The sequence below is a fragment of the Pteropus alecto genome, unplaced genomic scaffold (genome assembly GCF_000325575.1).
Source record: "Pteropus alecto unplaced genomic scaffold, ASM32557v1 scaffold14, whole genome shotgun sequence".
Classification (NCBI taxonomy): domain Eukaryota; kingdom Metazoa; phylum Chordata; class Mammalia; order Chiroptera; family Pteropodidae; genus Pteropus; species Pteropus alecto.
In genome coordinates, this window is record NW_006436810.1 from 7393801 (window position 1) to 7404907 (window position 11107).

Sequence of the window (11107 nt, forward strand, 5' to 3'; positions counted from 1 at the left end):
CCAAGATCAGACGCTCCCTCGACATTTTCCATCCAACTTCATATCCACAGGATGATTCTCTCTTCCTTATCAAATTTTTATAGCCACATTTTTCTTCTGCTACACCCCACAGCACCTTTATCTTCCTATGTCAAGTGGCGCATTCTAACATTTTCCTTCTTTCCTCTTCTCCAAAATACCGTTAACGGATTAGCTTCTCTCCTGAGTATTTCTTTTAAATAGTTCTTTCCTTCTCCACCACTGTTTCCCATTTTCAGTGTCAGAAGGCATCACTATTTAACGTAATAGTCTCCATGATCTGTATGGAACAAGCGTGGGCATTATGAAAAGGCAGTTTGGAGTTTGGGATCGGAGCGCGTCTGCCTGCGTGCATCTAAGTCCAAAGAGATACGTACAGGTTTTGCAGGAAAGTCTTTTTTTTTTTTTTTCAAATGCCTACAGCACCTGGTATTCCAAGGTGGTCTCCCATCCAAGTACTAACCAGGTCCGACCCTGCTTAGCTTCTCGAGATCAGACGGGATTGGGCATATTCAAGGTAGCATGGCCGTAGACAAGAAAGTCTTATTGTACAGAGTTGTAAGTGCCAGAGACAGAGGTGCACTAGTGCTCAATGACCTGGCTCGCCAATGGCCTCTCGGGGATGGGTTTTATAGGGGAGGACTCAGTCATGGAAACTAAGGGAGTTGAGGCTCAGAGGTATTACTGATTGGTCGGGGCTAGGGCAGGAGGCTGCTGATCATTGCATCAGGTCCTGATATCGGTCATGTATCATTCTGTTTGGCTGCAAGAGAAGGTGGCCATTGGGCCTGTTCTGCCTCGATGGGTCTGGGGCTGAAATACACGTGAAGCCAAGATGTTATCCTTAGTTTAATTAAAACTTGTTGTTCTCATGATCAATACACCTGAGGATTAACTCTTAAAATGTATGAATGGAACGCAATGTCCTAAGGCTTAATGATTAAGGGAGTGGGCATACAATACGTGCAAAGGTGGAAGGATCAGAATCACAGGGCTGTTATTGTGACTAGGCAAAGCCTGCTTGAATCGGAGGAGGAAAGTTATAAAGAAATGAAGTCTATGCACAGTCACAAGCTTAAATTCAAACGTTTAATAACTGATACATTGTACACAGTACAAACTGTAACGGTATGGTAGTTTTCAGCCATATAAGAAAAAATGTAATGTTGCAACTCTGATTTAAAGTACCCTTAATTGAAAATGTGTTTTTCTGGATGTGTTTCCCAAAATATAGACTATTATCTGATTTTTGAATGTGAAAAGTTCTCCCTTATAGAAATTCGAAACTAATAAGAAGTTTATGGAGAGGGGGCTTGGAGTCGACAGAGCATGTGATGAGCAATTTGCAAGTCAGGGATTAAGGAAGGTGGGAGGTCAGCCAAGGCAGTCCAGAGTTTGCTCATCTGGCAAGGAAAACTTATCTTGGGGACCTATAGAAGAGCAGCAGTTAGTACTTAACTGCCTGCAATAAAATCCAGCTTCTTAAAAACATCCTGATAAGTTGACAGAAAAAAAAAAATTCTAGCTCAACAATAACTCAAATTGATTCCTGGTGATCAGGAAACCAAGTAATAAAGACGTACAGGCCAGGAGATCCAAACACAACAAAATGAGGCAATACGAAAACAAAGGACCCCAAAATGAAGCTAAGTGTCCCCAAAGTCACCTCTTTCTCAGACCTGTGGACAAGGTTAGATATAGATGGACCAACTCTGGGTATTTGTATTAAGATAGCTCTTTAGCGGCTGGCAAACGGCCCGAGAGTAAATATCTGAGGTTTGGAGGGGAGGGAGGGCAAATAAAGTCTGTTGCACGCTTTACAACCCTTTAAAAATGTAAAAAGCATTCATAGATCACAGGTTGTATAAAAACATGCCATAGGCCCTACTTTGCCAATTCCTGCTCTCTACACCAAACTCCCAGAGCCAGATTCTAGACAGAGAGGGCCCTCCTGACTTCCCACCGGTTCAGGCTGACAGTTGCCCCTGCCACTCTCAGAGGTCTAAGAATGGGGGGCTTCACCCCAGCAGCAACAGAGAACATTCCCCAGGAATGGCCAAGAGAAAGAGGTTAAGAATGGATACGAAGGCTGAGAACGGATGTGCTCCAAGTTTCTGAGACCATGAAGGGCATGGAAAGATGATCTAGCTCATGTTTGACCACACCGAACAAGAAGGCAACTTATTATATACCCATCCAAGGTCTCTCACCTCTGCTAGTGCCTGGCATTGTTCACACCTTGAATCAGGAAAGAAGGTGCACTACTTTGCTTGGGGTGAACATGTAGACATCGTAACACCACTCCCCTCACACGCAGGTGTTTCAGGATGAAAACAAATTGCCCAGAAGGTTCAGATACCTTGTCATAAACATATCAGAGAATCAGAGAATGTTGGAGGTGCATCCTCCTCCAGCACCCGGCTTAAAGTTACTGATGGAAAAATACGAGGGGAACTGGGCCAAGGTATTTGTCCCTACTGGGCCAATTCTCATGCCACTGTCCATCTCAAAGGACGCATCCCTGGAAAATTAAAATTCCCTGTAATGTTTTCACATTCCAATAATGCTTAAAAGAAACTTGTGGCAACTGCTAATTTCTCACTAGCACCTCTGCAGAAAAAAAAGGTTGGTTTCCACCATCCCTGGCTTCTCAAGTCCCTGCTTGAAGCTGTGAAGTTTCTTTTGTTGAAAGGATGCAGCTGGACCACAGGAAATATCAAGCTTCTAACTCCCAAAATGTGACAATTAGATGTGTGCCAAAAATGTCCCAAAGGACATCTGGCTCAGAATGCCTTTCTGAAGGATAAATTGAATTAAAATCCATAAATTTCGTGAGCAGAGGTTTTGTTTGTGTGTGTGTTTAGCTGCTCTTCGCAGATGTAGTCCAAGTGCCTAGAAACTGTGCTTCGTGCACAGCAAGCTCACAAGTATTTGTAGAATGAATGGAAATTGTTGATAAAACTTTAAAATTGGTAAATGGCTTCACGGAAAAGAAAGACTCAAGCTTGGCAGAAGAGAAGCTGCAGATGTTATAGCTGTTTACTCTTTTCATTCCCCCAAATAAAAGTAACAAACAGACAAAATGGAGACAGATCTTTGTTTGAATGTTCTGCCAGCCCCCAGTGCAGGCAGACCCTCTAACTCACAAAAGCAGCGTGGGTCCTGCTGGGCAGGGGGCTAGTAAGTTTCAAGAGCCCAGCTCTCTGCACTGACACAGAAACTGATTGAAATGCAAGCTTTCTCCTGAGAAGATAAGAGTATTCTAGAATAAAGAGCATAATTGCTTTTTCCGGGCACACCCACCCCAGCTTCACTTAGAAAAGATGAAGTGAAGTTAACGTAGGAAGTCAGGCATCAACAACTTCAGAGACAATGAGAGTAGCAACTGGACCCAGTCTCAAAGGACATACCAGTGAAAGCACAGCCTTTTGTGGCAAATTCAATTGTTAGTTTTTTTCCCCTATCACTTTGCGTTGTTTCTTTAAGAATGAGTGAAAAGTGATACAGAGGCTAGCTTTGGCCTCCACCTTCCCTGTTCTCTGACACCTGTTCTTCAGCTTTAAAAAATAAGGGTGTGGGAGGTAGGGAGGGAGGGAGAGCCTCTTTAAAACTGTAATCTCCTCATCAAAGCCAGTGTCTACAGGGCAATCATTTCTGGCCAGGACCGCCCACGTTCCCTTCAGGTGCCATTTAAAATATTAAGTTTGTAGAGTTAGCTAGAGCTGCCAGAATCGACTGTGTAACAACACATCAGTGAAGTTAAGATGGTCAAACTGGGAACCAGTGCAAACCATGGCAGCATCTTGCGGAGGTGAAAGTAAGCTCTGGTTTTTAAAGAAGCCTTCCTACCTCTCCACTAGAAAAAGAGGCATACTTAGACAGCAACAGAAATTCTGGAAGACCTAAAAGATTTAAGTCAAATCTCATCATTACTTAGTCTACAGCCATGCTATCCTGAACAAGCCCCGTTTGCTCTCAGAAGCTAAGCAGGGTCGGGCCTGGTTAGTACTTAGATGGTAGACCACCTAGGAAGACCAGGTGCTGTAGGCGTAAAAAATAAAAACAATAAAAATAGGGATTGTAAGATGACAAGGTCCTTGCAATCTGTGAGGTCAACCAAGGGTTGCCTCGCCTAAAAAAAAAAATCTCATCATTACTTGTAACATTAATGTATTCATTCACTCAGTCATTCAAGGATGTATATGTAGCACTGTCTAAGCATGGGGCCAGCCGCTGGGGATAGTCATGGATGAAGGAACAGTTGGCCTTGGCCCTCAATGGGCTGACCATCCAGTGGGAGAGGTCAAACATACAGAAATAGATGCTGCCTTCAACATGTCTGTCATTTAGTCAACTCTGCACAAAGCCACCTTCACCTGTCTCATGTTTTGTTTTTTTTTTTACAACATTCGTACCACTTTCTTCAACATTATAGATGATTAAGATACAAATGCTTTCTGAAAAGGGGATCTCATGCCCTAAATGAGCCAACACTTATTCACAGAGCCAGCCTCAGCATCTTTCCTAAGCTATGTTGGCCACAGGACAGGGAGGCAACAGAAAAGAGACCAGAACTGGGTGAGGACCTAAGACACTGATTTCTAGTCTTCTGCCAATAAGATTCCTTCATGACCCCAGGCAAAGGGCCAACCTCTAAGATCCTCTAAAATGGGGTGGCTATACCTGCCTCTGCCTGCTCTTATAGTCACAAGGGCACCTTGAATAGCTTGTTCCCAGGCTAGGCTATCCTACATTTGAGAAAGCATGTAGCTAGGTCAGAGGCAGGAGGCAAAGAGATATTCTTTGTACTTATTCCCAGGCTAGGCTATCCTACATTTGAGAAAGCATCTAAAAAACACTGATGTGTGACTGGTAAAATAAACACCCTGTTTCTGGCTGTGGTCTGAATTTGCACCTTCAAAAATGTCTACCAAAAAGCTCCAAACTCAACAAATGTCCACTGAGCATCTACTACGTGCACTCATCATGCAGTAGTGATCACGAGAGGTAATAGTCAAGCACTTCCCATGTGAATCAACTCATTTAATCTTCACAGTAACCCTCTAACTCCAGTACTAATACGATCCTCACTTTAGAGGATATAACTAAAGCACAGAGATTAAGAAACTGTTCAAAGTCATAAAATAAATAGAGCCGGGATTCAAACCCAGGCAGAATTTCTATTACTGTGCATGTCTGACATTATCAGAGCCCTCTGTAGAACTCAGCGACCTAGCAGATGGTACATTCTCCAGTCTTTCCCCTGATGCAGCCTTAGCTAGATGGGTGTTCTCAATCTGGTGATGCTGCTATAATTAACTGCCCTCCTTGTTCTCCAAACTCCAAGTAAACACATTTGCAGAAATGTCGCACTAATTTCCAAGTTTTAATAGGACTTGGCAACACTGTTGTATTATCTCAAAGTGGGAATTTTTCCATCCCTGTGTCATTACTTCCCATGGGAACACGATTGTGAGCAAAAGCAGTGCCTGGTGAGACACCAAGGACCGGAAAATACAGCCTAGGGGCACCTTCAGGCTCCCACTTGGAGGCATCAATCGCAAGGCTGAACATCATAGCTAATGCAACTTAAACATCTAACACTAAAGAGACTTGTTGAAAAACAAAGTTAAATCTCTCTTACCCGTAACACCATTCCTAGCTGCCTCTCTCTTCCCTGTCACTGATGTGCAGTACAAACTACATGACTTTGAACTCAATCATGTACCATTCTGTATTGGTTACAGATTCAAAGGCCTTAGTGTAAAAATCAAGTCTGTAAACTGACTAAAACCAGGGATTATAGCTAATTCTTCTATGCTCATTTTCTAAGACTATTTTAAGCTCATAGTAAATGCTCAATAAATCCTTAATAGAGGGAAAAAGTTAAGTAGAATGTTTATTAGACAGAGCCTCACTCAATAAAAATTGCTTTTATTGACATTTCCTATACATGTGTTCTTTTTTTTAAAAGCCTTTTAACATCTCATTTTATTGATATGAGACCCAATAAAAAAAAGTAAATATAAACCTTTTGTTCAAACTACATTGTTTTGGGAGATAAAAGGAAACTCAACTTGCGGGGAAAAGCTTTAATAGCCACAAAAGGGGTAAATGCCATGATAACTTTATATGCTTGGTTTGGCTATAATAAATTCAGCATCAGATAAATCACATATCAACTCTAAAATCTTAACTACTGGCAAAAGAGTATGCCCTACGTCAGATTATAATGCTGAGCAAATTTGTACTTTAAGCTCCATACGCTGTCATTGGCATTCATTCAAACGAATATTAAACTTTGGGTACAAGTACCCACGATGTATATTGGGGTAGAAAGCCTCTAGAGACATAGACCCTGTGATTAAGATAAAATCCTACAAGGAAAGATATATATGTATGAACCAATTTTATGTATAATATGATATGAAGTCAATTGTTTAAGACAGATCTAGAGGGTGATAATTCATTAAAAAAACACTGGTCCTGATGGATGTTGAGAGTTTTCTATCAAATTGTCTTTTGAACTGATAGTCATCTGAATCTATGGTCTTCTTAGCTCGCAGGATCTGCAAAGTTCGACCTCATATGTAGGCACCTCCAGGATGATGAGAGGGCCCAGACTTTGATGTCAGACAAACCTGGGTTTGAATCTTGGCTCTCACCTGCATTACCTTTGTGACCCTGGGCAAGTTCTCTGAACCCCTCTGAGTTTGAGTTCTCTCCTCTGTAAAGTCGAGGTGATACAAATCCTAGAGCGTGGCTTTGAGAGTTAGATAAAATAACGTACATTAAACGGTGCTAAACACAAAGTCCTTAAATTGTCATTCTTTAACATATCCTATAAAAGGCTGAAGTGGAAAGGTATTGCTTAGGTCAAACCATGTAAAAGCAGAAGTGTACAAAGGTGGTGGGAGGGTCCAGAACAAAGGTTATTCTGAACCCAACTTCTCCACGTCACTTAGGTGTCCATATCTTTCTAGGTATAATGGCAGTTCAGGTTTACTACATCTACCGTACTCATTGTAGTTTTAAATCCACCTTCCATATCAATGATTTTTTTTTAAATCGCTTTTAAAAAATCACTTTCAACAAGTTCAGAAGTGACTTCTGGAGTTGTCTTATGCTAAAGCCATCCATCAAAAACATTAGGTAAATAGTGGGACTCTACGTAAAAGATCATCAAAGACTGAAGAGTCCACTTTCCCTGAAAACTGGTTCTTGGTCTGGTTCAAGGTTAACATGGTAGAAGGGCTAACTACTCGCTCCGTCTGCAAAGGCCTCCACGTGCCTCCGAAGACCCGTCTAAATGGGTCTGCACTGTGACCCAGGTAGGGAACCCTGGTTTCTACAGCAGAGTTTCTCCAGCTTTAATGCACATCTCATTAACCCTGAATCAGGGGGATTCAGGAGGTCTGGGGAGGTGCCCAGGACTTTAACAAAGTTCCCAGAGGATGCTCCTGCAGCTGCTTTCCAGACCACACTGTCTGGAAGTAGCAAGATGTCCGCAGGGCCAGGACAACTATAATTCACAAACCAAGGAGCACATAGCATTCCCCCATTCTTGGGTTTCAACTGCCAACTTTAATTAGTAAATTATGATAATAGCTTAAAACCAATGGAGTGCACACAGAACTCTTGACTCCTATGAAGAAGTCACTTAACCAAATCACTTCATATTCACAGGGACCATTTCCATTTTCTGCAGTTGAAAACATCCTTTCCCATTCCTCCCACTTCCTAAAACAAAGTTCTTTACTGTTCTCTGTGATATAAGATACCTTTTTTTTGTCCGTGCTCATAAGCTGTTTCTTTAGATAGCTGTTAGTGAAGACACATCAAAACACTGCTAGTGTCTCATTTAGAGTCTCGGTGTGAAAGAGTGCTGTCTTAAAGGTCTGGAAGAAAAACAGCAGTAACAGCATAACAAATGAAATCAGCTTAGAACACTAATCAGCCTTCCCTCTGCTCCTAAAAATTGGACATGCATTCTGTAACTGTCACTGATTTACGTGCAGCCTGACCTTCAGGGACTGAACAAGTGAGCGAACCATCTCAGGGACACTTTCCACGTTAAATTAGAGGCTTTATTCTGCAATGATAGAAAAACGATGCGTCCTAAGAAAAACTGGTCATGTGGATGAAACGCAGGGCTGAGACCAGGCGAGCAATCCTGGTGCCAGCACCACCAGGTCATTTTGCCAGCTGGGTGACATTTCTTACCCAGCTAACTCCTTCAGTCTTTACCTGCCTGTAAACCATCTCAGGGACACTTTTTAAATTAGAGGCTTATTCTGCAATGGTAGAAAAACGATGCGTCCTAAGAAAAACTGGTCGTGTGGATGAAACACAGGGCTGAGACCAGGCAAGCAATCCTGGTGCCAGCACCACCAGGTCATTTCGCCAGCTGGGTGACATTGTTTACCCAGCTAACTCCTTCAGTCTTTACCTGCCTGTTGCACATATCCCCCTACCCCTCCTCTAACCCTCACCCATTTTGTTCAGTGTTCACAGCCCACATCCCAGGGAAGGCAGCCCTTCCCGAGGAGTGACTTCTGATTCATCTAAATGGTTGTCAACATTCCACTGCCAGTGACAGATTTTAAAGCACGGTACGCGCCATAGCTAATGGTGCCTTTGCATCGCTAAAGTGACCAGCCCTGGAGCGACTTACACCTGAACCTCTGAGAATGTGAAATAACACTCCCTGTAGCTGAAAGCATTACAGTTGATTCATCTGCTACATTATGAATAGTAAACGTCCTTTTCTTTCAACTTCACCTGTGGGGGTTGCAGTGTTACCTAGTACAACCCAGTATTTATCTTGGCACCCCAAACAGTGCATCGTTCCCAAAGACAGACGGAGTCTGGTATGAGTGTGAGATCCCAGTACCCTACACAGAACCTTTTAAAATCAGGCGACTAATAAATGCTTATGGGTGCATGCCTCCTGCATCCAGTGAAAGCACTGGAACAGAAGCCAAGACTCAGTGGTGAAAAAAAAAAGCATACCAACACTCACCTCCAAAAGGCTCGCAGAGAACAGTGGTTCTACTTTTTGTTGAGAATCAGAACCACCTGGAGAGCATTTTCCAAACTAGATTCCCAGCTCTATCCAGGCTCAGTTTTAAGGAGCACCCAGGCGACTGATTGAACGAACACTCAAGTGATCTATGGACAGTATTTTCAAAGAGACTGTTCTTTTTCTCCTTGTGGCTCAATATTGACGCTTGCTTGCACTCAACACAACCATATCAACAGTCGGCCATGCTCCCGCCAACCTTCTGCCCAGAGACCGTGACAGTGTTACACTCTGTCCCTGCACAAGGTCAACAGACAGCCGAGGGCCAAGTATTCACTAGTTCACGTTGTATTTCCAAAAAAACAAAAAAACAAAAAAACAAAAAACGCAACAGCAGCCATTCGTCTTTACTGTGCCTTGCTGTTTACACCCACAATCCGATCCACTTTGCTTGTAAATTTTCGCTCTCTTCCCCTCCGACCTCCTCCATGCCAAGTATTCCAGGGAGCAGGAAACAGCCACCCGACCTCAGGACACAAACTCTAGGTGCACACGCGGGGTTGCCGTCGTCGTTGCCCTGGCCCAGAAACCACACACACAAAGGTTTGCACCTCGGAGAGCTCACCCAGCAGGTCCCGGCAGCACCGTGGCCCCCTGGTCCCCGGGCGCGCCTCCAAACACCTTTGAGGCGCCGCCTTCCCACCTGCCGCGGTGCGCCCTGGTGACTCAGCAGAGCCCCGAGGCTTACCTGAAACACGTGGTGAGCTCACCCGAAGCCTTCAGACACGGGTATTTAGTCGTGGCGATTTTGTTTTCTGAGCAGACTTCTCTACAATAGAAAGAAAGAAAAAAGGTGGAGAGTCACAGTCGCTGATTCTCCGCGGGGGAGCGGAGGCCAGCGCGCGCTCTGGGATCCTGAGTGCGCGAGGCTGCGGGAGTCCGCGTCCAGGAGAGCCAAGCCGGCTCTGGTCCCCGAGCGCGGACACCGAGAGGGCTCGGGGCAGGGGCAGGCCAGGCGAGGGTCCAGCCGAGGGTCCAGCCGAGGGTCCAGCCGAGAGAACCCAGCCCCAGAGCAAGGAGCCGAAGAAGCCGGGCACCGGGGGACAGCAGGATGCGGGGCAGGAGTATCACGGTTGAGGGGACCCCAGGCTGAGGGCGCCGAAGCGGTGACCCAGGAGACGTTTAATGTCGCCCAGGCCAGTCGAGCGCCCAGCCCGTGCCTGGCGCAGCGAGGGCCTGAGGGTCGCTGCGGAGGTGGGGACACCGCCTGCACCCCGAGGGCCGAGAGCGCACCAGAGGCTGCCGGCGTTTACCTGTCGCTGTCCTCAGGGTCCTCTCGGTAGCTCCACGTGTGCCCCAGCGCCAAGAGCAGCAGCAGCGGACCCAGGCTCTTGCCCAGCTGCCCCCTCGCCGCTCCTCCCCGGCTCGGAGACGGCGGCACCATCAGGGACGCTCCCGACTTCTTCCCGGCGCCGGAGCCCGCTCCCCGCCCTGCGCGCGGCTCCTCCGCGGCCGCCGTCCCTCTCCCCGGCAGGGGGCGCCGGAGAGCCGGGGCGTTTGCACCACCTGCGCGAGGCACAGGGACGCGGGGTGTTGCGCGGCTGGGGGACCAGGCTAGGAGCAGCGAGCGGTGCAGACTGCAAACTCCGCAGCCCAGCAGGTGAACGCGGCACCCGCGGTGCCCGCCGGCGCGAGAGTCGCGGGATCCAGGGCGTCTCGCCCGGGGATGGTCACGCCGAGTGGACGGACTTGCCGGACTCGGCTTTGGGCTGCACCCTCCCTCTCGCCTCTTCCTGGGCTGGGAGCGGAGGGCAGGGTGCGGAAAGCAGGCGGGTGCTCGCACTTTACACCAGGGTCGCACGACCAAGAGGAGGAGGAGTCGGCTCTCACCCGGGGAAAAAAGAGGGGGGAGCAGAGGGGTTAATACGCTTCCTTCCTGTTGTCAGTCGTTTTCTAAGGACCAGGGTCAGGCCAGTTTTCTCTTAGCGGAGCAAGGGAGGGAGGAGTGGAAAGGCTACCAGCGGCTCTCCCCCAGCTGCCTTTCACACCTGACATGGCGCAATTTCT

At 46.2% G+C, this 11107-nt stretch overlaps 1 protein-coding gene and 1 pseudogene across 1 annotated transcript in view; both read right to left on the reverse strand.

Moving 5' to 3' along the window:
• Positions 1-10822, reverse strand: part of CCBE1 (collagen and calcium binding EGF domains 1) — a 188105-nt gene extending 177283 nt beyond the window's left edge. The window contains exons 1-2 of the mRNA XM_015590791.2: positions 10354-10822; positions 9789-9869 (exon numbers count right to left, since the gene is read on the reverse strand). Of these exons, the coding sequence (XP_015446277.1) occupies positions 9789-9869; positions 10354-10484 (212 nt within the window). The 5' untranslated portion in view covers positions 10485-10822. The remainder of the gene's footprint in view (positions 1-9788; positions 9870-10353) is intronic.
• On the reverse strand, positions 433-552 carry LOC112481362 (annotated as a pseudogene).
• Positions 10823-11107: the final 285 nt, after the last annotated feature.